The 27,603-nt window shown below is 40.1% G+C and overlaps 1 protein-coding gene across 4 annotated transcripts in view; it reads left to right on the forward strand.

Annotated features, from left to right (window-relative positions):
• The first annotated feature begins 1,142 nt into the window (after positions 1–1,142).
• The window catches only part of ST6GALNAC3 (ST6 N-acetylgalactosaminide alpha-2,6-sialyltransferase 3), a 565,989-nt gene continuing 539,528 nt past the window's right edge, over positions 1,143–27,603 (forward strand). For all 4 annotated transcript variants that reach the window (XM_024734653.1, XM_024734655.1, XM_024734656.1 and 1 more), the window contains exon 1: positions 1,143–1,252. In XM_024734653.1, coding sequence (XP_024590421.1) covers positions 1,235–1,252 — 18 coding nt within the window. In that variant the 5' untranslated portion in view covers positions 1,143–1,234. The remainder of the gene's footprint in view (positions 1,253–27,603) is intronic.

A 27,603-nucleotide genomic window follows, 5' to 3' on the forward strand; every position in this document is an offset into this window, starting at 1 on the left:
GTCCTAATAGGAATGTGTAGATCTAACCTTGTTACTGAAGTTGCAACAAAATTCATCAAATTCTAAACTTGTTGCAGGAAAGAGCTAAGTCCTGTGCATGTGCGCGACCGCCCGTGCACACACACACACGCACACAATTTATATATTAATTATACAATTAATGTATATATGAGAATATACTATATTTTCATATACACATATATGCTATTTACAGTATATTTATGTATACACACATTTTTTCACAAACACAGAAGCTTAAAGCAGGAAAAAGCAATGCATTATATATACACACACATACATACATGTGTGTGTGTACTTACAAACAAAACGTATCATACACAGTATACGGCTCACGGCATCTTTCGGGGATAGGTATTTGTATTTGTGCTCCTTTTTTTTTTTTTTTTTTAATTTTCAAGTACTTGGGCCTCTCACTGTTGTGGCCTCTCCCGTTGCCGGAGCACAGGCTCCGGACGCGCAGGCTCAGCGGCCATGGCTCACGGGCCCAGCCGCTCCGCGGCATGTGGGATCTTCCCGGACCGGGGCACGAACCTATGTCCGCTGCATCTGCAAGCGGACTCTCAACCACTGCGCCACCAGGGAAGCCCGCTGTGCTCCCTTTTAATGGCAAATTATTTTTAGGTAAGGCCATCACAGAGTCTTTAAGCAGAGCGAAGGCTCTTTCCTTAAACAGCTCAGGGAGAATTTTGTTTGCTACTTTTGAAGAATCCTTTGATGTACCCAAAGCCTGTGGAGGGGTGATTCCAAACCCACTGAATTAAAAAGTGTGAAGTGTCTGCTAGGAGTTCGCTGCTCTGTTAGGGGAGACCGAATGGAGGAGAAGAAAAGGCCACTTTCTCTTCCCAGCGGGACCCAGATTCCTGCCTGCTGTTGAGCGACTTTATATACAATGAACTACAGAACGTTTACAGAAAAAAAAAGAGAAAAGAAAAAGTAGCAAGCACCGAGGGGCAGCCGCCGGCGCCCGGGATGGCACGTGACCTGGGGGGCGGGGTCCCGCGGGTCGCCAGCCAGTGGACGGGGCCGGGGGCGGGCCCACGACTCGGGGGGCGGGGCCTGTGCCCGCGCAGCTCTCACCGCGGTCCCCTTATTTGGATCTGCGGGAATGTGGGCTGGAGCGGTCCTGCAGCGGTACCAACCTCCAGCCTGTCGCCTGGACTGCCCCTGACCCAGGCGCCCCGCTGCTCGGTGGCAGGAGGGCCGGCGGAGCGCCATGGCCTGCATCCTGAAGGTAACGACTCGCATCTATGGCTTGGACGCGTGGTTGGGCAGCCTCCTGCTGCTAAGAGGCGTGGAGCCAGCCGCGGTCCCACGGCATCCTCATCTCAGTTGTCTTTTCCTGGCGTTGCTTTTCTTTTTGTTCGTTTGGCAAATGCATAGGGAGGGAGATTCTGAAACATGCAGCTGGCACGGCTTCTCTTCCGACCATTCCTGCTTCTCGCGCCTGCATTGAAGGAGCTGCAGACTGTTGGCTCCAGGGGAGAGCAGGGCTGTGTGCCGAATAATGGGGATGGCAGGGAGGGGAGGGGTGCGCCCGCGAGTCCCGCGGCTCTGTTGCCTGAGGCCTTTCTGGGGCCACGCAGAGAAAAGGAAAGGCTGGACATGGGTTATTGGTGCTGAGGGGTACAGCGCTTTGAATGGGGGTGAGAGTGCAGAGGGAGTTCTACCGAACATTTGATCGTATGAAGATAGAAACTTCAGAGTTTACAGGTATTCCCTTAGGAATGAGTTTTCTGTGAGATCTGCTAACTCTATATGCTGTTAGCTCTACTTCGGAAAAGTTCACAAGAGGGTGTATTTATTAGTCGAGAATTTCAAGCCTTCCTTTTGCTTATAAATTTAAACAGACAAACCTCCCTTTTGCTCATAAACAGACAAAATTATTTCACTCCCTATCAGAGTCTGTTCAGCCACCCCTTCTTTGTTGAGTTTTCTTTCTCCAAGTGTGTTCTTAGCCTGGACTGAGCATCTTTCTGGGTTCTTGTGGCATCAGGTGGGACAACTTGGTACGAGTGCCTCACTTGAGAACTTTTTATTCCATAGGGAGTTTGTTTGTTTGTTTGTTTTTCTGACTACTGTTTCTACTCGTGCCTAACCTGACTGCATGAACCAAAAACATTCACAGCATGAAAGTTTCCTGGGCCTTGACTGGGAACGAAAGGCCTGTTTGTTCCGAGTTTGGGAGAGCCGTGTGTGACAGAGGAAAACACCAGAAATCAAGTGTTTTGGTTGTGCTATTGTGAAAGAGCATTTACTTTTCTGTAGGATGATTTGAAGCCATCTACTGCTGTATTAGTTACCTGAATCCTCTTCCAACATGCCTTGGTGTTAATGGTGCAAGTAAGAGACTAACCTAGTAGAGTTTGTTTCCATTTCTTAGAGTAAAGGAGATGAGGTATTTCCTGTGATTTTTCTGAACTTCCTTTGTTTGGTTTCAGAACATTTTCTGGGACATAATGGTAGCAAGATCAAGAGGAAATAATACCTTGGTATTTCCATATGGGATTTTTACCTTGGAGACTCCTAGCCCAAGGACTGAAATATGAAGATGAGTCATCTCTACTATTTATTGTGTTATTAACTGAAAGAGAAGTTAAGGAGCGTGACATTTATTGTTGGCTGTCTTCTTCCCTTTTGATTTCTCCCCTGCCTCATCTTGCACATGTTCCAAACATTTTTAATACACATCCCAAGCTACAAGTGAATCTGATCCAACCATTCCTTCCCTTTCCAGCCCCTCACACTGACCTCAGACATTTGGGGCATATCTGATTCCTCCTTTATTTTTTTCTCCGCTGAAACTAATCTGGGGTGCAGACAGGTAAACTGCAAAGAGCAAAGGCTTTGGACTCAGAAAGACCTTGGTCTGAATGCAGGCTCTGCCAAGTGCTACCTGCGTGACCTTGGATAAGCTACTTAAATGTCTCTGAGTCTCAGTTTCCTCAATATAAAATTAAAGTAATAGCACCTCAGGGTTGTAATACTCCACAGGGTTGCTGTGGATGAAATAATATATGAAAAATACTTTGTGGCACAGGCATTCAATAGGTGCTATTTTTTCCTCACATATAATAACAACTACAATTTAATTAATCTTTACTATATCCTCAGCCCGTTTCATATAATATAACTCTTGGTCTTACATCAAACCCTGTAAGGTGAGTATCATTGTTTAAAACCTCATTTTACAGATGGGGAAGCTGAGGCTCCCGAGCTTAAGAGATTTGCCCAAGGGAACAGGGTTAAGGACAGAGTGAGCCTGGACTTAGACCCAGATCTGCCAACCTTCTTTATATTTTAACTCTGTACTTTCCCAGATGATGACTTTCTAAGATGCCCTAATACCGTTCAGAGTCCTTACCACCTTTGAGAAACAAAGTACCTTTGTGCAGTGATGGTCTTGATGGCCTCTGGTGGGCCTTTTCCCCTTGTCTTTGAAAGGCCATGCATGGTGGAGTGGAGAGTCCAGAGACCTGGGTTCAGTGCAAGCTTTTTCTCCTGCATATGATTTTAGATAGTCACTGCAACTTGCAACCTCAATTTGCCCAAGTTGTAGAATGCCTGATAGGGTTTTGTGAGGGTAAAATGATATACTGTTGTTGTTGTTTTTAATGAAATATTTTCTGCCGTATTGGTGTTGATATCACAAGATGCATAGGCCATTGACTCCATTCTCCACTGGCTTACAGTATAGTAAGGGGGATGGAAAAGTAAATGAATGTGTTACAATGGGAAGAATAATAGGCCTGTGGAAGGCATAACAGAAGCATGGAGGGAGAAAGCAATGAACCCTCTAATTGGATAATTAGGATAGGGTTCCTACTTATGATTTGGAGCTGTGTTTTGAAGACTGAATATGATTTACTGTGATGAAGCTTGTGTTTTAGAAGGATAACTTTTGAGTCAGGGTCAACTTTATTCTGTGGGCAAAATCTACTCTTCTCAGCAGATTTTTGAGGTAGATCTTATTATCCCGAGATACAAAGAGGTTGATTAAAGTATCATTATTGCCTAAACAATAGTGACCCTAAATAGGAATCTTTGACTAGCTAAGAAGAGGAGCCTATACCATGGCAGCAAATGGTGGTCTTTTGGGGCATACAGAATATCCCCTCAAGGTATTGTGCGTGGTAAGGGCCCATTCTGCCCATGTGTAGAGCTGGTTCTCATAACAGAATAATGATTACCTCAATAATCATTTAATTGTGGAATACATACTTACTCCACGTTGCATGGGCTTTGAAGCCAGAAATATGTGGATTTTAATTATGGCTCCACCACTTACTAATTGTGTAACCATAAGCAAGTTTCTTGATTTCACTGCCTCAGTTTCTAAAATGGAGATGATCATGCATTCCTCAATGGGTTATTCTAGGGGTTAAATGGGAATATCTGCACATTAGTTAGGATAGGCTAGTTTACTGCAGAAAAAACAACCTCAAGTCTTAGTAGGTTCATTTCTTGCCATGCTCCTGGTTAGGCAACCCTCCTGGGGAGCTGTGCCATTGTGAATAATGAAGTCAAGGGACAGTCTCTTTGCATGGGGTGTTTTAAAAGTCTTCAAAATTTGGTAGACAAGAAAGATATTTCATTTGTATTTATTTGGTTATTAGTGAAATAAAGCTTAAATTTATAGAAGTCATTTGTTTTTCTTCTCTTATAAATTACAGATACTTTAGTATTTTATATAATAAAAGCTGTTTGTATTTTCTTTTATGATTTCTACCTTTGGTCAGCAGGTACTTTTTTGAGAACAGTATCACGTATACCTTTGACATTTAACACATATTTAGTGAATTGTATTAAGGTTTTTTTTTGGATTCAGTACTGAAATGGAAACTGAGTGAACATGTGGACACAGACACTTATTTCTGCCTTGGAGAAGATTATGGTTTTGCCAGGTTAATGATACTTAGGAACTTGGAGTAGTTAGACAATAACACAGTAGGTGCATGACTAAGCTGCTGTTATCTTCTCTACCAGTCACCTGTCCTCGTATGACATTGATCCTTTTTTTTTTTTGCTTTTTTGGCTGGACCTTAGTTCCTGGACCAGGGGTCAAACCCGTGCCCCTGCAGTGGAAGCACGGAGTCTTAACCACTGGACCACCAGGGAAGTCCCTACATTGGTCTTGATTGATGGGAAATTTGATGAATGTTGATATCAAGTTATGGACTTGGTGTCTTCTTATTTACTTTTCCCCCACTGCCCCAGATCTAATCCTTCACCATACTGCATCAATTCTGTCTCAGGAAATCTCTCAAATATGCCCATTATTCTCTATCCCTATCACCTCTGCCTTGTCTAGAGCCTAGTATTCGGTCTGTCTTTTGAAATAGCCTCCTTTCCTTCAGGCGCCTCGTAATCTCGCCCATCTTCCACATCACTCTCAGATTATGGTGCAGAAGTGCAGTGCTGATCAAGCCATTTGTAGGCTTAACTGCTTGTCTTGGCTCCCCAGGCCCTGCAGGGTAAACCCAGCTGTTTAGCTTGGCATTCAAGTTCCTTCAGAATCTGGCCCCTGCCCACATATCTGGCCTCACCACCTACTACTCCCTTCCTCATGATCTAGACACTTAACTAAATGAATTCCAAGTCTGCAGATATAGAACCTCCTTTCGTGGCTCTGTGCCTTTGTAGTATATCACAGGGATTGAAAGCCTGGTCTTTGATGTCAGACCAACCTGTTCCAGCAGTGAAATTTCTAAGCCTCAGTTTCCTCATCTGTGAAATGGGAGCAAAAACAGTGCCTACTTCTTAAGGTTATGAGGAATAAGTGAGCTAATTTCTACAGAACAGAACCTGACACATAATAAGTCCTTGATAATTATTAGGTAGTAGTTGTAATTGTACATGCTGTTCTCTCTGCAGGAAATTCCCTCTGCTATCACTTTTCCTCCACTGAGAGTTCAATTTATCTTTCAACTCCTATTTCAGCATCACATCTGTGGTCAAGTCTTCCCCTGCCTCAGGCTTCCTCTGTGGCTCCATGGTTTGGTTCTTGTCTCTGTAGCAGCAAGTATTACCCTGTACTGTAAATAAGCTCAACTCTTTTGTTTTACTATGAACTCATATAGCACAGGGGCCTTTAGTAGGTCTATCAGCTAGTGTTTACTAAGCATATGTAAATGAATACTGTTCTTGCCCTAAGTAAGATTACAGACTCAATGAGAAGAAAGGTATACCTAGTGAGTATACGAGTAGTGGTGGTGTTGGTAGTTACCTAATTGAATCTTGGGGGCAGAAAAGGCCTTGTCTTATTCAACTTGATATCCATAGCAACTAGTCTGACTCACAGTAAAGTGTTTCCTAAATGTTGAATGTATAAATGATTTAATTTTTTTGAGATGCTACTTACAGACAACAGCCTAACCTGGTCTCCTCTAGGAGCAGCCTAATTCTTCTTAAACATGCGTGGATTTTTCACTCTAGCATAAGCAAGCAGATTAGAGTTTATCAATTAGTTTTCTCCTTAAGTTCCTTCTCAGTTTGTTTCTTTTAGATCTGTTAGGGCTTCTCATAAAATCTGGAGCCAATTTGAAATATAGAGGGAGGGAGAAGAGAGACCTGGACTGGAAAGAAGAAAGAAGAAAAGTATAAGAGTATCTTTTGTCATGATCATTTCGGTTCCCTGGGTTAATAGAAACAAAAAAAGCAAAAGCAAAAAACAAACAACAGACCTCAGCATCCCCACCACAATTTGTGGTTCTCAAACTATGAGGTTTCAAAGGATTGGAAAAGAATATGGCTTCACTGAGACTGGAAAGCCACAGAAACTTCACAGGTACACAGATTGCAAACCTGAAACTCTACGATAACCCCAGCAAGTAGAATAGACAAGGCACTTTGTTTAATAAATCTGCTATGACATTTCTTTCTGCTGCCCAAAGAATGCTGAAGTCTCAGTAGCTGCCCTGCCTAATTTTTGGGCTTATTGTGACTGAGCAGATGGTTTTGCAAATTCTATTAGCACACTTTGGGGAATGAGTTGCTTGTGTAAAAAGCTTTGCTTTTTGGATGAATTGAGAAGAACAGCAGCAATAGCAGTTGTTCTTTATTGAACACCTAGTGTGTTCAGGCTGGGTCCTGGGCTGAGTGCTTTACATGTATCATCTCACGTAAACTTTTATTACAAATGAAGATACTGAGGTTCCGAGAAGCAAACTAACTTGCCCCAGGTCATGGTTAGTAAGTGGTGAAGGTGGGGTTGACTCAGGCTCTGGGTAGTGTTGTAGTGTGTATTTTACCTTCAGTGCCAATTCAGTGAATGTTTATAGGTGCTTTGAGTTTATTTCACCATCTTTTGAGTCTAGACAGCTTCCTAACAATCTCCTGATAGAGCTCTCTTTTAGCTGTGTTATTTTTATTTGTTCCTTCCTCAGAATTTCCTTTGTGACAGAGGAACTAGAGGATATAGAGGGGCCACAGAGACTGGGGAAATAAGAAGGTTCTAAGTCTGCCTCTAACACTAACAGCCTTTTGATCCTGGGCAAGTCACATGACCACAGCCTTCTTTCCTGAGAAACCCCCAAGTCCCTTTGAAGGTGGGAGTGAAGGAGCGGAGTGATAGAGTTAGGTTTACCCTTAGGCTAAGCTTCAGGGCCCCTTCAAGGCTCTGGGAAGAGGTTCTGGCATGTTTGTATTTATAATTTATATTCATTTTCTTAAAGAGACCCACAGATTATATAAGCTTCAGGCTTCCCAGCGAGCATCCCCCCTGGGGCAGTGTTGGAATCCAAAAGAGATAAAGTTTGTGAATGCACTTTGTAAAGCAGAATGCACTAGTACACATGTGGCAAAACTATTATTGGTATCATTAATAATTAGATAACAGCTTGAATCAAGGAAACCTTTCTTGGGGCTGGTGGGAGAAAAAAAGTTTAGATTTGAGGCAAGCAGAGGGAACCCATTAAGCTTTCCAGCAGATGACTGGGGAAAGTTATGATATCTCCTCCCCAGGAGGAACATATTCAGCTGTTTCTGAGAATTTTACACATGCTTATGCCTGAGGGTTGGGAACTGGATGAGTTCTCTATTTCCTGGATTCTGGGAAAAGTGGAGAAAGGCATTTTTCTAATTGAACAGAGTAGATTTACAAGTGTTACCAGGATCCCATTACAGAAAGCTGCAGTTAGATCCTGGTTATTAAAAGGGTCATTGTTCAATTTATGGATTATCCAGATCCTGTTGGTCCCTGGCCACTCTGACGTACACCTTTTATGTGTTTTACTGCCAATTAGCACTTCCACCAGAGCCTGGAAAGGGAGAGGAGCTAAACTCCAAATTGGTTAATTCCTTTCCTTGTTAGCAGCTTTGTCAAGGTGTGTCAGCAGGAAGGTAAAGAAAATGGCTCAAATGCGGTGAAGAGATTACCTGTGCTTTCACTGTTGTTTTCTTTCTTCCTCAACTCAAATTTAAGAGTAGGCCCTGCTTCTGATTTTAACTTGATTTAAAGTCAGTAAATCAAAGATCTTGGCCTAGGGCATCCAGGGACTTCAATAAACAGCAGCCTTGGGGTAGGTAACATTTTCAGAGAGCCTTTTGCCCACACCCCATATCTCCAGGCCTGTCTCTCATTTCCTGTGTGATGTGGAGGGGTGGAGACTCAAAGAGAGGTCCTGTACTTAAGTCATTCTAGTGTTTGTGTAAAAAAATGTGTGTTTCTCTACATATACATAGTAAATATAAGTGTGCGCCCACATTCATTCAATCGTATCTTAGTATTTATTGAGGTTTGAAAACTCTTGCATGTAAAAGCCTTTTCTGGAAGGGATTTCTCTCTAATTTCAAAGGCTATTGTGTTTCCTAGGGAATTTATTAGCTGTGCATTTACCAGACACAAAATAAAAACTTTGGTCAGTTATGAAAGCTCTATTTGCATCTTGCTCTGAGAAGACCATGACCACGAGGGAATTGGAAGTAAAACGTGTGTGTCCTGCATGGGAATGAGTCATAATGTGCGATTAAAATGTGCGTGTGGAGCTCATCTTAGATTTTAAGGATTGGAATGAGCAAGCAACTGTCCTGGGACAATTCTCCTCCTTGGGACAAGTGGAATACCCACCTGTGGAGAGCAGGGCTACGATTCCTGGTCTTGTTGTTTGTTATTCTTGGCCCCAACCGTGTGCCTGACTAAAGAAAGAGATGTGAAGGTCTCTCTCTGTGAAGGGCTTGCCTTACCAATCAGGGAAAATGGTAACCAGGAAAGAAGGGCTGTTCTCTACGGTGTGGGCAGGAAGAGGACTGTGGCTTGCAGAGGTCAGAGCTACACAGACTCTGATTCCAGCTTTGTGATGAGTTTGAGTAATGACAATAATACTTTTATTTAATGCTCTGTAACAGTGCAGTCCAGGATTTTACATTTCTAAGAGCCACATTAAAAAGAAAGCAAAAAAATAAATAAATAAAAAAGCAAAAACAAGTAGGCAGAATTTACTTAATTATATATATATATATTTTTTTTGTTGTTATTGTTTTTTCGGTACGCAGGCCTCTCACCGCTGTGGCCCCGCCCCGCCACGGAGCACAGGCTCTGGACGCGCAAAGCTCAGCGGCCATGGCTCACGGGCCCAGCCGCTCCGCAGCATGAGGGATCCTCCCGGACCGGGGCACGAACCCGCGTCCTCTGCATTGGCAGGCGGACTCCCAACCACTGCGCCACCAGGGAAGCCCAATAATATATTTTATTTAGCACAATATATCCAAAACATTTTCGTGTCAATATGTAATCAATATCAACTTACGAATGAGCTATTTATATTCTTTTTTCACGAGTCTTCAAAATTCTTTATATGTTTTGCCATTACAGCATATTTCAATTCGGATGCTAAATTTTCATCACAAATACTTGATCTCTATTTAGATTTTATAAAATGTACAGTTGAAAAAAGTAGATTCACATGTCTAAGTTGCTCCAGAGTGCTTAAAAGTTTTCCAAGAGTTGTATCGAGTATCAGGTTTTAAATGTAAATTAAAGAAAATAAAATGAAATAAAAAATGTGGTTCCTCAGTCACACCAGCCATGTTTCAAGGGCTCGACAGCCAAATGTGGATAGTGGCTACTGTATAGGACATCGTGTTCATGCAGGTAGTCATCCTTAGCACCAGAAGAGACTGCTACACTTAGAGGCAATGAGAACACTGTAAGGGGACCTGGGGGAAAGGATTGCCTACAGGGTAGGGATCAGAAGGGGAGGACACCTCTGTTCGTCAGACTCTTGGCACCCAAAGAAAAAGCAAATGAAGAGCAAGTAATGAGTGCCAGACCCAGGGATACACATTTGAGCCTTTGATGAGCGCTTGAGATTTCATCTGAAATGGAGTCCTAAGCTTTTCCATATTCTGAGCCTGATTGGCCCCCCAGATGTTGAGCAGCTGTGAATTCTCCCAGGAGAGTGCTGCTTTGGTCTCAGTGTGGTCATGTGAACTCCTGGAGGCTTTGAGATCAGAGACAGACTTTATACACTTTTATTTGAATAGTTCCTTTGCTCTAGGAGGGAGGTACACATATGGCAGCAATTTAGACATCCAGAATAAACCACATGTCTTCTTTCAAGTCAGGAGAGGTGATTGGAGTTCCTTTCTACAGTTTGCTTATTTATTAATTTATTTTTTTTTGCGGTACGCGGGCCTCTCACTGTTGTGGCCTCTCCCGTTGCAGAGCACAGGCTCCGGACGTGCAGGCTCAGCGGCCGTGGCTCACGGGCCCAGCCGCTCTGCGGCATGTGGGATCTTCCCGGACTGGGGCACGAACCTGTGTCCCCTGCATAGGCAGGCGGACTCTTAACCACTGCGCCACCAGGGAAGCCCCAGTTTGCTTACTTTTTGACTGTTTATTTGTGTCTATAAAGTCAGCAATATGCTAATAGACATATGTCCAATGGTGCTTAGAGCAAATCGATTTGTAAACCTGCAGCTCTGTCTTGCTTGCCTGTCCTTCTGCATTGTACTCCTGCCTGGTTCCACCTAGTCTTCCTGAATCAGTGTTAGCATTTTTTCATGCGATGAACATTTCATGTAATAATGACAGCAGGTACCCTTTGCCGGGTGCCTTCTCTCTGGCAGGTAGCCTGCCAGATATTTTACAGGTATTTATTATCCCACAACAAGATTGCAGGATGGGTATTATTACTTTCATCTGTCAGATGAGGAAACTGGTTCATATTGCTTAACAATATGCAAGAACACTAGACCAAGGTCCGCAAACTAACAGCCCTTGGACCAAATCTGGCCTGTTGCCTGTTATATATCTATATTGTGCTAGTTAAGAATGGGTTTTGCATTCTAAAATGGTTGAAAAAAATCAAAAGAAGAAGATTTAATGACGTGAAAATGTATGAAATTCCAATATCGATATCCCTAAATAAAGTTTTATTGGAATATAGCCATGTTTATTCATTTCTTAGTGTCTTTGTGTGCAGAGTTGAGAAGTTGACATGTAGACTGTATGGCCTGCAAAGCCTTAAATATTTACTGTCTTCCTCTTTACAGATAAAGTGTGTTAACCCCTATGCTGAACTGTTAAGTTCTTACTGTAGACTGTAAGAGCCAGGGTCAGGGGCGGTGAGGGTACTCACACCTGGGGCCCCATGTCATGAATGTCAGGGATATTTAGTGGGTATGGAGCCAAGCACTCCATGTGGAAGAGGAGACTGAAGCCTAGAGGGGATAAGTAACTCCCCAAAGTCACATAGTGGGACTGGAATCTGACTCCAAAGCTTGATCCCTAAGTCTGTGGCTTCTCACAGATAAGCTGACCACAATGCTGCTCAACTTGGACTGCACCAGGACCCCCTGAAGGGCTTGTTACACCAGAGATTGCTAAGCCCCACCTCCAGAGTTTATGATTTCATAGGTCTGGGCTGGGGTCCAAGAATTTGCATTTCTAACAAGCCCCCAGCCACACTTCAAGTAGCCCTACCGTACTACATCCTGCTCAATAAATAGCTGCTGAGTTATGGAAGGCTTCAAACCCATGTATTCCCCAACCAAAACTAATGAGAAATTTAAGTCAAGTGCATTCTAATTACCTTTTTAAGCATTGTAATCGTTTGATTTCTGCCCCCATTGTTCTCATTAAACCCCGAGCTTTCTGATGCTATGGGACTCAGGCCACCCTGACTGTTGAAATGCATGTGCCTCTGTGCCTGGCAGCAAGGGGCTGGGTCTGAAATGAACCCATCACTGGTGGCATCCCTCTTGCGTGTCTAGAAACTGTTTCTTTCACATCAATTTCAAAATCAGTTTATGATGATTTATGAACCAGGAATTTGTTTCCTGCTGATTGTATGTCAAATCCTTTCTCACTCTGTGCCCCCTATTTCTCTGCTGGCTAACAAGGAGCCCTGGGGGTGCAGGAAACAGCTTCTGTAGTCAGATTGTACTGGCTTTGGTCATGGAAGTTAATGCGTTAGTGCTAGAGTTCACTATCTTAATTATTGATTTAGTCTCATATTTTAAAAGTCATTATTTAAGCATTAGGAATGGGGAAGATGAAGCCTGGTGAAAGATGATAGCTATTTTTTTTTGTTGATTCATAGCCTAGTTTGGGATTTTAATAAGTAACAAAAAGCATTGGAAACTGCTGATTTAATCTCTTCTTATAGGCTCATATTGGCATAAAAAAGAAAATAAATCTCTATATTTTTGCTTTCTCCTGGCTCTCCACTTATGTGCCTTTGTTTATTGTGGAGCCCATTTTTCTGATTCCCCCCTTTCATCTTTGGCCTCCTAGCCCCTCTCCAGTACAGGTGTTATAGAGATCATTAGCTAGTACAGTTGCCCCTTGATATCCAGGTATCCACATGTCCGCCAGGGATTGGTTCCAGCACCCCACAGGTAAAATCTAATGCTCAAGTCCCTTATATAAAATGGCATAGTATTTGCATATATCTGTGCACATCCTTCCATATGCTTTAAATCATCTTTAGATTACTTATAATAATTAATACAATGTAAATTTTATGTAAATAGTTGTAAACACAATGTAAATAGTTGCCAGCACAAGGCAAATTCAAGTTTTGCTTTTGGGAACTTTCTGGAATTTGAGTGTTTTTGAATATTTTTGACCCACGGACAGCAGAACCAGGTTCAGCTGACTATGTCTAAAGAACGGTCAACTCAGCCCTGTACAAGGGAAGGCTTATAGAACTCGGTTGCTAAGCAGATAAAGCTATCTTGCAGAGTCCCGTGATACAAGCCATTCCAACAGGAAGAATTCTTCTCTGGGAAATGTGAGTTTTTTCTACTCCTGGTATAAAATCAGTGGTGTGGCATTCCTGACAGCCCATGGTTGTCACCCCACACACCTTTGCCATGGTCTAGAGGCTGACTTTACTATCAGTCGCTCTTTTATTGCTGACCTTCTCAACCATGTCTTCCTTTCTTTCTCACTTAGTTCTCGGAGAAAATTCATTCCCCAGCAGCAGCACATAACTGAATCAATGACACCTTACGCCTGTTTTCTTTTTCTTTCTTTCTTTTTTTTTTTTTTTTAAGATGTTGGGGGTAGGAGTTTATTAATTAATTAATTAAATTTTGCTGTGTTGGGTCTTCGTTTCTGTGCGAGGGCTTTCTCTAGTTGTGGCAAGCAGGGGCCGCTCTTCATCGAGGTGCGTGGGCCTCTCACTATGGCGGCCTCTCTTGTTGCGGAGCACAGGCTCCAGATGTGCAGGCTCAGTAGTTGTGGCTCATGGGCCTAGTTGCTCCGCAGCATGTGGGATCCTCCCAGACCAGAGCTCGAACCCTTGTCCCTTGCATTAGCAGGCAGATTCTCAACCACTGCGCCTCCAGGGAAGCCCACACCTGTTTTCTTATTTATTTTTCTTTACATTCTTTCATTTGGGAGTTAAGAGAATCTTTCTCTCCTACCCTGGTTTATGTCACTTAATTATTTGTTCCTTGGCTGGTTTAATGTTTATTTAATTCTGCCATGCTGTTTAACCCTAGTGGCCTGGTTGATTGCTTGAACTGAGCCAAGATTTCCTCATGTGACTTCTAACTTGTTGGTAAATTAGGGTTTGTTTTTTTCTCACCTATCCTGGACCTTTGATACTAAAATCTTACCTAAAGAAATTATCACTCTAGATTTCTGTATTGGAACAATTGAAATTCACTATTTTTCCAGATTTGTATAGGTCTGTGTTTGACTTTTTTCCCCTCTTACCTTTGGGAAGTTTATTATCAAGCATTTAGAGAGAAGCCAAGTACTATGGGTGAGAGGAGGGGTAAAGGGAATGGAGATAAAATAGAAGCTGAAATTTTAATTCTTTTTGAAGGGAAATTAGGGTCTGTATGAACAATAGTAATTGTAACAATAGCTTACATTTATTGAGTACTTACAGCTACTGTGTCAGGGCTTCATAGTTTTGTATTAGCTCATTTAATCCTGACAAGTACCTCATAAAATAGGTACTATTATACATTCCCATATAGACGAGGAAATTGAAGCTTGGAGAGGTTACTTGGAGAGGCTATGTAACCTCCCCAAGGTTGTACCACTATTAAAGGAGGGGGTAGGATTTGAATCCAGGAGTTTGGCCGAAGAAAATATTCCTGTAGTCATGCATGGGCAAACCTATTTGAAACTTGCCCACAATAATTTAATAACTTAATGATAAAATAATATCAGTAAGCTTTTTGAGCACTTTATTGTAGGTACTGTATTTAAGGCATATACATGATTTCCTTTAAAAGTCAACAATACTATTAGAAAAATAGTATTATTATCATATCTATTCTACCTGGGAGGAAACACTGAGGCTTGCAGAAAACTTTGGTTCTTTGCCCAAGGTCCTTGGGCTAGTGAGTAGAAAATTTGTCTGACCATATTATTTTACAGTTATTGTTATTAGCTAGCATTTACTATATGCAGTAAGGGCTGGGCACTATTCTCAACACTTTACACTTATTGATTCATTTAATGCCCATTTTTCAGATAAGGAAACCAAGGTACAGAGTGGTTAGATAAGGTCACCAAACCATTTTTGGCAGCAGTGAGACTGGAACGCAGGCACTTTGGCTCCAGGGTCTGTATCTGTAACAACCTTGCACAAGGCCACAAATCCTCCCTCCCCCGCCACTTTGGTGTTCTACCTCCTAGTGCAGAGAATCACTTAGGACTATTGAAATCCATTCCAGTATCAAATCAGCCCACTTCAAAGGAACTTGTGGCGATTAAAAAAAAAATTGCTTGATTTTTGATGAGATAAACTGAATTAAAAAATAAATTTATTGAGTTTATTTATTTTTTGAATGCCTTTGAAGATTTTTGAATCAGATACATTTAGAAGACCCACTAGGTCAAGTCACACCTGGTGGAATTAGTTTCCTTGTGGAGGTGGAATTTGTAATTGAGCATGAGACAGTCATTCTGACTGGGTGGGGAATGCCAGGCAGTTTTCCCTCTGCTCTCCCCTTCTTCACCTGTACCCTGGAATAACTCCATGGGGAAGCCAAAGTGCTCTTTTAAAGAGTAAATCAGGTCATGTCAGTTTCCTTATCTGAACCCTTTGGTGGCTTTCCATTTCACTTTGGATAAAATCTAAACTCCTTTCTAAGGCTCACACAGCTCGTGACCTTGCTCCTGCTTATTTTTGAGAAATCATCTCCTGCATCTTGGTCCCCTGCTTATTTTCATTCCATCCAGCTCTGGACCATGCCAAGTTCCTTCCTGCTTCAGAGCCTTTGGGCTGCTATTCCCCTGCCTGCCATACTTTGCCCCCAGGTTCTTTTTGAGGCTATTTCATCCTACCTTTCATGTCCCAAATTAAAGTTTACTGCCTTGGACAGGCCTTTGCTGATTTATACCAATGAGATAGAACGCTTCCTGATATTCCCTATTATGCCTCCCTGTTTACTGTGTGCATAACACTTTCTTAATATACGAAACCATGCTTATTTGTTTGTTTGCCTGTCAGTCAAAAGACTAAAAGGGCAGAAATCATGGTTATTTTGTTTATCACTGTGTATCTAGCTTCTAGCATAGTATAGTCAACAAATGAATGAATGATTTAATTAATTAATTTCAGGCAAAAAGAATAGTAGGTACAAAGATAGGGTGGCATGAAGGAACAGGTCATTTTGGAGAATAGTGAAAAGTTGCGGATGACTGTTGCTGAGTTCGTTTTGGGAGCCGGAAGAGATGATATAGTTGGAGTCAGATCATGAAGGACCATGTAGGTCCTACAAAGTAGTATGGACTTTAACCTTTAGAAATGGGGAAACACTAATGGGATTTAAACAGATCACTAAATGTGGTGGAGATATTGGGTCAGAGAGAATATTCTGTTGTCTTATTTTAGAGTACTTGGAGTCCTTGGATTAACTCTGGTCATTGTTGTTGGTATTTGGAAATTACTTGTCCCAATTATGATTTTGCTACAATGATTACACAGGCAGAATTTCAAATAGAATGCTGGAAATGAAAATGTGCCGAAGATGTAAGTGTGCTGGTTTATAGCAGAGCTTGGTGTTTTATCTATCATTGCCTAACTGGTTATATTCTGGGAGAAAATATTTGCAAATCATATGTCTGATTGGTTAATATACAAAATATATAAAGAACTCATATAACTTGATAGCAAAACAAAAACAAACAATCCAATTAAAAAATGGGCAGAGGATCTGAATAGGCATTTTTCCAAAGAAGACATACAGATGGCCAACAGGTACATGAGAAGATGCCCAACATCACTGATCATCAGGGAAATGCAAATCAAAACAGTAATGAGATAATCACCTCACACCTATACCTGTTAGAATGGCTGTTATCAAAAAGATAAGAAATCACAAGTGTTGGCGAGGATGTGGAAAAAAAGGAACCCTTGTGCGCTCTTGGTATAGTCACTGTGGAAAACAGTATGGTGGTTCCTCAAAAAAATTAAAAATAGAACTGCCATATGATCCAGCAATCCAATTCTGGATACTTAGCCGTAGGAACTGAAAATACTAACTCGAAAAGATACCTGTACCTCTATGTTCATTGCAGCATTATTCACATATTTGGACATTGCTTGTTCTAAATATGGTGGCCTTAGTGATTACACAGCCAGAATTTCTCCTAGAAGGCTGTAAGATAAAGCTTGGCAGTGTCATTTCTCTCCCTGGATGTGGTACAGTCAGTCACATTTAAGATACATGTTCCTTGAAGTCAAGGAGCTGGGCTGGGCCCAGTTTGTGTGTCCATGCTTTAATGAGAGTGTATCATCTGTAAAATCTTTACAGTTTGGATAAGCAAATACATCAATCCATTTGAAAGTGCTAATAAATGTAAAATATTGTTGGCAAATGAAGCTACTTCTACAGGTGTTGAAATTTTCATTTAGCCTGGGGAATCCTAAGTTTAGAAGTAATCTTTTGAGCCCTTAGATCATTGAATGCACAGTTTAGGTTCTTTCTGATATTGATGAACAGGTAGCGCTTGTAATATTAACTGTAATTTTGGACAAGTGAGGTACTTCTGGCCCATTCCACATTAAATGCCTGCAGTTTCCTGGACCTGACTTAGAGTGTGGTTTCATATTACTGCCCTTGAGGCACCTGTTTATATAGCAGTACTGAGCTCCAGACTTCAAGCTAAGCACCGCATATGTATATTTATCAGTTAAAGCTTCAACACCCCTGTGACTCTGTTTTGTAATCTCCCTGTAAATTTGTATTGTTGATGAGGAAATGTGGGCTTAGAGAAATTAAGTGCTTGAGGTCAAAGAGTTAGTGGATCTAGGGTCAGGGAGTCCAACGCAGTCCTGACTCCAGAACCCTTGCTCTTCACCTCAGCCCTGTCCTAGACATAATGTTGTCCTATAGACAGGTCAGAATGGTAGGTAGGAACAGAGGGAGATCTCCTTTCCTATAGACTGTACATAAAAATGTCTCTCAAGCCATTTTGTCTGAAGCCCATCTTTCTGTCTTGGGTTCACTTCTATTTTTAGAGATACTTTGTTTTGCCTAATAGATTTTTAAATTAAAAAAATTTTTTTTTTAGTAAATATTGCAGGCATCAGTCTTTTGTAAACTGAATCATAGTTAAATAAAGAAGTTTGCTATTTAAAGGACCTTGTGGTTAATCCCTTGGTAAAGAATTGTTTTGTAATTGAATATTAATGCCCTAGTTATACTGTTTTTAACTTGACTTTCAAAAAAGTAACAATGACAAAAGCTAATATTTTTTGATATGTAACAGGTTGTCTTATAAGCATTTCTTTTCTTATATTATATGGGAGTTTCTAATTTGATGCTTACAACAACTCTGCAAGACGGGTGCTATAATATTGTCAGTTTTACAGAGGAGGAAACTGAGGTACATGGAGGCTAGATGAAGGGACAGCTTCATGGCATGTGACATGTATGATCACAGCTCCATGCTCAGAAGGGCCACACTTGATTTAATGTTCTGCAGTTGCTGTCTAAAAATTCTTCATAATTTTGAACAAGAGGCTCCACATTTTAATTTTGCACAGGGTCCTGCAAATTATGTAGCTGGTGCTGCCTACGTGAGCTGTCCAAGGTCACCCAATGGTCAGTGGCAGAGTTGGCATTCAACCCCAGACTGCCTGGCCTTAAGCTTACACGATTCCATTTACATTCCCTGGTTTCCCATATCTCATATTCTTAAAGCAAGGTCCCTCCTCCACCTTCTTTTTCTTTGGGCCTGTCTTTAGAGGCAGGTGGTTTGATTCATCTCGGTTCAATCCTTTGGATTTGAGCTTTGTTGGTCTGAGTGTCTGATGCATACAATTTCCCCATTAGGTTTGTAGAAGAGCAGTAGGGAAGATTTTGAAGATATGACAGGAATTGCGCATCCTTGCCATAGTGAAAAGTCATAACCTAAAAATAAATAGGAGTAACATGGAATCATTGTAACATTTTTGTTTTGCGCAACTCTCCTGGGGGGAGGGAAAGAAAAGAAAAAGAAAGCCCCAATGTATATGAAAGGAAGGCAGTCCCTCAGACTGCTTATCTGCATGCGGTGCTCTGGGGACCAGTGACACTTAATTACCACATACAGTTTTATGGACTGTTTTATGAGAAGCTGCTTTTTAGCCTTTCATGGATTGCTGTAAAGGGAAATAGAGAAAGACAGAAGAGGATTTCTATCACTTTGGTAAAAAAACTGTCTCTCTGTGGTCTATGCCTAGAACCTGAGACTGCCTGCGTTCCCTTTCAGCATTTCCTGAGAACTTTCTGTGAAGAGGTAGAGGCCAGCAAGACTCTGGAGCTCGACGATGGAAAAAAGCGTGACACAGTGTAGTCACCACACTACACAGTGTAGTCACCACAGGGCATCTAGGGCTCTGAGAGAGGCAGGCATCAGCCACAGGAGCCCCAGGAAAGCAGCAGCTGACAAAGTTAAGAGGAGTCTAGGAAGATCAGGGGAATTATACAGGTGGAGAAGCGAGAGAGCATTCTAAACAGAGGGAACAGCAAGAACAAAAGCGTGGAGATGAGGGAGAAAATGGTCGGGGTGAACTGCGAATATCTGCTCCTGGCTGAAGTGTTGGAGATGGTGTTGGAGAGGTAGGTGGGGACCAAATGCTGATGAACTTTGTATGCTAAGTTAAGGAGTGTGGATTTCTACCTGAGGTATTAGGGATGATAATGACAACAGCCAACATTTACTGAGGGCTTCTCCATAAATTATAAATATCCACGTTGGGGCTTCCCTGGTGGCGCAGTGGTTGAGAGTCCGCCTGCCGATGCAGGGGACGCGGGTTCGTGCCCCGGTCCAGGAAGATCCCACATGCCGCGGAGCATCTGGGCCCGTGAGCCATGGCCGCTGAGCCTGCGCGTCCGGAGCCTGTGCTCCGCAACGGGAAAGGCCACAACAGAGAGAGGCCCGCGTACCGCAAAAAAAAAAAAAATATATCCACGTAGTCCCTGGTAACATGAGTGATGTGTGTGCACACCCACTACGTGAAGTGACTGGGGACTCAGGTCAGTTATGTCCTCACTCTACCATTTACAGCCCTGGGATCTGGGAGCAGGAAGCTAACGTTCTGAACCTTTGTGCCCCTGTCTATAATCTAAATCATATCTGCCTCACTGACTGTTGGCAGGAACAGTATGAATACTGTATACTTTGTATAGATAAAGTTTATTGTGTAAGTTTTCTCTAGTGTAAGAAATTTTATTTACTACTTTACTTTTTTGGGGGGGTAACATTCATGGCAACTTTATATATCATTTCAAAGCTGGGGAGTTCTGGAGTTCTAGAGGTGGACTGTGGTTAATTAGCTGCCTTTTACAAAGACTGGGTGAATCATTGCCCTCATGGGCTGTGGGGACGATAACAGTTTCCTCCAGGCAGTGGGTCAGACTTCTCACTAGGTGTGATCTTGGACACATCACTTAACCTCTCTGAGCTACCATTTCCTCCTGGAAAATGAAGACAAAGCTGCCTACTTGTCAGGACTAATGTGAAGAAGATTAAATGAGATATTTGATGTAAAGTGCTTGACACATAGTAGGTGTTCAATAAATAGTAACTATTATTATTTTTATTCCTGAAAAGAAAGGAGTTAGTATTCTGGTGTTGAGTGTTGGAAGAGTAGGGCATGGGTGTCAGAGGTGTTTATATACTTTCTTTCCTCTTCTCTCAGTTGTCCCCTCCTTCCCTCATCTCCAGTCATTTTCTCCCCTCAAGGTAGAATGAAATTGGAGGTCTTGTAAATGTGGAGCAGCCTTTGTCATAGTGCCCTCAGACATGCCCTTCTAACACTCTGACAAATGAATCAAGACCTGAACAGCCAAGGGTGGTTGGTTGAATTTTCTAAATTTTCATCCCCTCACGAGCGGGGATAGTGCCAACTCTGCCTGGTGAACTCAGCCCAGACAGATTGAAGGAGCTGGCACTGCTGGGAGAGGGCTTGGTTACCTAGGAAACATTCACCTATGCTGATGACAAAGGGACTGTCACCGCCACCTGACACATGCAGACGTGTATCAAGTTATGGGGAGATGGAAAGAAACAATTTCCTTTGAAATGAGGTAGATGCATCTGTTAATTTCTTTTGAACAGCAGCTAATTTTCTGTTTTCAGAGAAGCAGGATAAAGCTTAAACTTTAACTTCTGGCTAAAAATACTCAGTTTGTGAACCTGGCAAAGCCTCTTAAGAAAAAAAAAAAAACAACCCAGTCCTGGCACTGGTCTGTTAGGCTTCCTGTCTTTCAGCAGCTTATTACATTTACTTTACTGCTTTGGGGGATTAGAAAATAGTCTCTGAAGGCTATTTCTTTAATGACTTGGAATATTAATGTGGAAAATTTGCTTGTTGGACAATACAGTGACTACTATAGTTTTTGCCTATAATTGGCTATTGGGTTTTTCACTCCCTGAAGTCTTTTCTTTTTTAATGTTTTCTTTATTGTGAAAGATAATGCACATTAAGAAAAGTGCATAAAACAATTAAATAGCCTAATGATTTATCATAAAGTGAATGTTTGTTAATGAGAAATGTTGCCTGCCATCTCAGTAAACAAAGGATCTTGCAACTCAACAAGCCATCACATTACAGCTACCCCCGACAATGAGCCCAGAGGGAACTCAAGGATGAAAACAGGCTGCTCACCATCAAGCCATCAGTAACTGCAGCCATCCCCCAACAGTGCATTCTGAGGAGACTCAGGATGGAAAACACAGCATACTGGCCCCCGATAGCTGTGGTACATATCAAAGGAATGATTTCAGTGAGCCCAGACTTTTTCATCTTCCTATACATAGAAAAGCGCTCAAATCATTAACTTGAGATGTCTGGTTTTCTTTAATTAACAGTAATCTTTTGATGTTCGGACTGCCTGGTTTTTGCTTCAAAACTCCTATATATCCTGGCTCCTCCCTTACCTCCTAAGAGCTGTCCCTCAGAGCTATCTGAGAGCTGTCTCCTGAGCTTAAGTCCTCAGAAAGTACGCTGAATAAAACATAATGCTCAGCTTTTACGTTGTGCCATTTTTTTCATTCGACATGTTCATGATTATTACTGAGGTTCCAGAAGCACCCCTCCTATTACCTTCTCTCACTCCCAAGGAGATCACTGTCTTGACTTTATAAAGAAAAGCAAATAAATTATTACTAGAAGTTTTGTCACCTAAACATATATTTCTAAACACTGTGGTTTAGTTTTGTATCTGTTTTGAATTTCATATACATGGAGTCATAAAGTAAAATATTGTTTTTTGTTTGGCTACTTTTTCCCCAGCATTTTGTATCTGAGATTCTTCCCTCTTGTGCTGTGTAACTGTTATTCATTCACTTGCTACATTTTATTATCCTAATATACTACAGTTTCTTTACCCATTTGGCCATGGATGGATATTTGGGGTGCTTCTAGTTTTTAGCTATTATAAATAATGATGTTATGAACATTCTTGCACATGTCTCTTGGAGCACAGATGCACGTGTTTCTGTTGGTTGGAATTGTTGGGGCATAGGATAAATGTATATTCAGCCTTAGTGACGTTAAACAATACTTTTTTAAAAAAATAAAATCATTACTCTAATACAAATGTAAAATGAACATGTGTCAGAGATTTCTTTTGACACATCAATTAATGAGAGAACCAATAAGATGTTACAACTAGTTCAAAGGAGTATTGAAAGACCCACACATATGTAGGCAACAAGGGATGCTGAAATGAATTTGAGTAGATGCGGTGCAATCATCCACTGCATTCTACCAGACACAATTCATTTACATTTGTATGGATAAGAAGCATTTGTATTCTTAGTAGTTTCTACAACTTAAGTAGTTGTAGAATAGCTCAAAGACAATGAAAGGCAGGATAACATAGGAGGGGCGCTAGCCTGGACACTCAGGACTTTTTTTTCCCCTTTTCAAAGTCTTTCACTTTTTTTTCTGGCAGTAGATAATACCAAACTTTTCCAAAGTGATTGTTTCAAATTACTCTCCCACTAGAAGTGTACCAGAGTTCCTGTTGCTCCATATCCTTGACAACAGTTGGTATTGTCAGACTTTTAATTTTTGCCATTTGGTAGGTGTTTAGTGGTATCTCTTTGTGATCTTAATTTGCATTTCCCTGATAAGAATAAGGTTAAGCATTTTTTCACCTGTTTATTAGCTATTTGAATTTCCCCTTATGTGAACTGCCTATTCCAGTCTTTTACCCATTAAAAAAAATTGGGTTACCTGTCTTTTTCCTTTTTTATTTGGTAGAAATTCTTTATATATATTCTGTACATTAATATATTATATATTTTCCAATTACACATGTTACAGAGATCTCCCACTTTTTGGTTTGCCTTATTCTTTTACTGGTGTCTTTTGATGAACAAAACAATTTTAATACAGCTCAGTTTATTACTCCTATTTATAGTTCATGATTTTTTAAAATCTCTTCTTAAGAAGTCTTTGATTACCCAGATTTCTTGAAAATATTTTAGTATATTAACTTTCAGAAGCTGTATTATTTTGCCCTTCAAATTTAGATTTAAAAACCATTTCAAATTTTTAATTTCTGTTTGATGTGAAATAAAGTATCCATCGCCCCTCCCCCAATTTGGTACTCAGTTTTCCTGGCACCACTCATTAAAAAGAGTGTCCCTCCATTCACACCCAGCGGGGGCACCTTGGTCATACACCAAGTGTTCATATGTGTTTGGATCTATTTCTGGGCCTTTTTGTTAAATCCCATAGGTTTGCTTGACTATTTTTACAGCAGCACCATACTGTAGTGTTTTTATAATAAGTTTTATAATGTCTTTATTTCTGATAGAGCCAGCACTTCTACCTGTAGCTATTTTAAGACTAAGTCTAACCCTTTATATTATCCTTTTGAATTTTAGAATTAGCTCATCAAATTCCACAAAAACTAAGGAATTTTATTTGTGGTTTTTCAGACTGCATTGAATCCTCAGAAATTTCACTCCTAGGTGTTTATCCTAGAGAAATGAAAATATATGTCCACGAAAGAGTTGTAAATGAATATTTATAGCACTTTATCCATAATTGCTCAAAACTAGAAAGAACCAATATGTTTGTACATTGTAAAACTACCAAGCATTGAAAAGGAGGGAGCAACAGGTATACCCAACAACATGGGTGCATCTCAAAAACAGTGCGCTGAGCAAAAGAAGCCAGACACAAAAGAGGACATACTGTGCAACTCCATTTATAAGAAGTTTTGTAACAACCACAACTACTCTGTAGTGATAAATATCAAATCAGTGTTTGACTGGAGTAGAGAGTAGAGGAGATTGGTGGGGGGGAATGAACTGCACGGGACATGGGGGTACTGATTGGGGTGGTGAGGTCATCAAACCGCACTCTAAAAATGTATTTGATATGATGTATACAAATGATGTATTTGTATCCTATGCTTTAGTAAAGTGTAAAACATTCTTTTTTCAACCTTCATTAACTCTATGTAGACCTGTTTGGGAAGAACCGACGTTTTTACAAATTGGATTTTCCAACCTATGAATATGGTATATAGCTTCAAGTATTATTGTCTTTAAATTCTCTCAATAGTATTCTATTGTTTTCTACATAGAGATCTTTCACATCTTTTAAAGAATTATTCTTAGGCACTTATTTTTAGATATTCTTGGGTATTTTTGATGTTATTATGAAAAAATTTCATTTTGTTTAGAGCTGGTATATAAACATGCAATTCAATGTTTGTATATTGATTTTTTTTTAACCAGCAATCTTGCTAAACACACTTATTGCCATTTTTCTAGATTTTTTTGATTTCTACATCCATAGTACTATCATCTGCTAAAAATGACACTTTTATTTCTTCTTTTAAATTATTTTATCTTTTATATCATTTTCTTACTTGATTGTACTGGCTAGAACCAAGATGTTGATTTTAAAGAGAAACCTTTCAAAATTTCATCAATAATGTGTTGGTTTTGCAGTAGTCTTTTTTAAAAAAGATACAGTTTTAAGGAATTTTCCTCATTTCTATTTTGCTAAGAGTTTTAATCATCAGTGGATATTGAATTTTATTTAAGCATTCTTGCGTGTATTAAAATCATATGTATTTCATCCTTAATTCTGTTAATGTGGTGAATAACATTTAAAAAAATGTTAAACAACCATGTGTTTCTGGAATAAGCCTAATTGGATCAAGATGGATTAATCTTTTTGTATAGTGCTATGTTTGGTTTGCTAATGATTTTTTAGGCTTTTTACCTCTCTTCATGAATGAGTGAGATAGACTTCAAATTTTCCTTTCTCACAAAGTCCATCTCAGGCTTTGGTTATTAAAGTTATGCTTAAAGTGAGTTAGAAAATGTTTTCTCTTTTTCTATTCTCTGGAGATGTTTGTGTATGATCAGCATTGTTTGTTCTTTAAATTTCTGGTAGAATTACTTGGTGAAACTTTCAAGACCTGGTGTTCTCTTTGTGGTAAAGTTTTAAATTATACATTATAATTATTTAATAGTTTAAGACTTCAGATTTTCTATTTCATTTTGTGGAAGTTTTGGAAAGGTAAAGTTTTCTAGAATTTGCCCCTTTCATCTAAATGTTCAAGATTCTTGGCATAAATTTGTTCAAAATATCTTCTTCTTATATATTTAACCTCTGTATGATCTGTAGAGATGTCCCCTTTAAAAATTTCTGACATTGTTTTTTTCCTAATCAATCATTCCAAGGGTTTATCAATTTTATTAACCTTTTTAACATTTCCCTGGGTTGATCCTCTGTATTGTATTGTTTTTTCTTGACTCATTTCTGCTCTTATCTTTTTCCATTTTCTTCTACTTTAAGTTTGCTGATTTTTAAAAATGATTTCTTGAAATGGGGTGCTTTATTCACTGGTTCTCAGCTTTAATCGATTGTAATATACATATTTAAATAATAAATTTCACTTGAAGCATTATTTTTATTGCATCCTACAATTTTATATGAAAACATTTTGTTATCATTCAGATAAGAGTATTTTCTAATTTCTACTGTGGATTTTCTAGCCATTATTTTGTTACTGATTTTTAGCTTCATTGCATTGTGAGCAAAGAACATACTCTGATTTCAGTACTTTAAATGTGTTCAGACTTGTTTGGTTTCATAGCACATGGCCCATGTTTGCTATGCACTTTCAAATGTGTATTCTCTGGTTGATGGATTCAAGGTTCTATACGTTTATTTGGCCAAGTTTACTGTTTATGTTCTTCAGATTTTCTATATCTTCACCAGTTTGTTTTGTCTTATTTGTTGTATAGGTTTCTGAGATGTGTGTTCACATCCCATGCTATGATTGTAGATTTGTCTTTTTCTTCTTGTACTTCTGTCAGTTTTGCCTATACATATCTGGAGCAATGTTAAATTTTAAATTTGGAGTTGTTATATCTTCCTGATGAATTGAACCTTTTGACATTACAATTTGACTCCCCATACACCAAATAAGAATTTTTGCCATAAGTTCTACTTTATTTGATATTGATGAAGCCACACAAGCTTTCTTTTGGTTAGTGTTTGCCTAGCATATCTTTAAAAAAAAATCTTTTTGGTTCTCACGTTTCTATATCCATATTTTTTTTTTTGCGGTATGCGGGCCTCTCACTGTTGTGGCCTCTCCCGTTGCGGAGCACAGGCTCCAGACGCGCAGGCTCAGTGGCCGTGGCTCACGGGCCCAGCTGCTCCGTGGCATGTGGGATCTTCCCGGACCGGGGCACGAACCCGTGTCCCCTGCATCGGCAGGCGGACTCTCAACCACTGCGCCACCAGGGAAGCCCCATATGTTTAAATGTGTTTCTTATATATACAGCATATTATTGGATTTGACTACTTTTTTCTGTTAACTGGAGCATTTAGTTCACTTACTTTTAATGTAATCACGTACATAGTTGGGTTGAAAATTATTATTATATTAACTGCTTTCTTTTAGTCCTACTTGTTCCATGTTCCTATTTTTCTTCCCTTCTTTTGGATTGAGTTTATTTGTTTGTTTACCATTCCACATTTTCTCTCTGTTACCTTGGAAGTTTTACAATCTTTTATTATTATTTTAATGGTTACATTAGAGATTTTAGTATGCATTCTTTTTTAAAACAATTTTTTTTTTATACAGCAGGTTCTTATTAGCTATCCATTTTATACATATTAGTGTATATATGTCGATCCCAATCTCCCAATTCTTCACACCCCACCCCTGCTCCACCACTTTCCCCTCATGGTGTCCGTACGTTTGTTCTCTATATCTGTGTCTCTATTTCTGCCCTTCAAACCAGTTCATCTGTACCATTTTTCTAGATTCCACATATATGCGTTAATATACAATATTTGTTTTTCCTCTTTCTGACTTATTTCACTCTGTATGACAGTTTCTAGATCCATCCACATCTCTACAAATGACCCAATTTCGTTCCTTGTTATGACTGAGTAATATTCCATTGTATATATGTACCACATCTTCTTTATCCATTCGTCTGTCGATGGGCATTTAACTTAGGGTTCTCTGTGTATAGTATCATGTGGTCTGCAAACAGTGACAGTTTTACTTCTTCTTTTCCAATTTGTATTTCTTTTATTTTTTTTTCTTCTCTGATTGCCGTGGCTAGGACTTCCAAAGCTATGTTGAATAATAGTGGTGAGAGTGGACATCCTTGTCTTTTTCCTGATC

Source organism: Neophocaena asiaeorientalis, unplaced genomic scaffold, assembly GCF_003031525.2.
Source record: "Neophocaena asiaeorientalis asiaeorientalis breed wild unplaced genomic scaffold, Neophocaena_asiaeorientalis_V1.1 scaffold15, whole genome shotgun sequence".
NCBI lineage: Eukaryota > Metazoa > Chordata > Mammalia > Artiodactyla > Phocoenidae > Neophocaena > Neophocaena asiaeorientalis.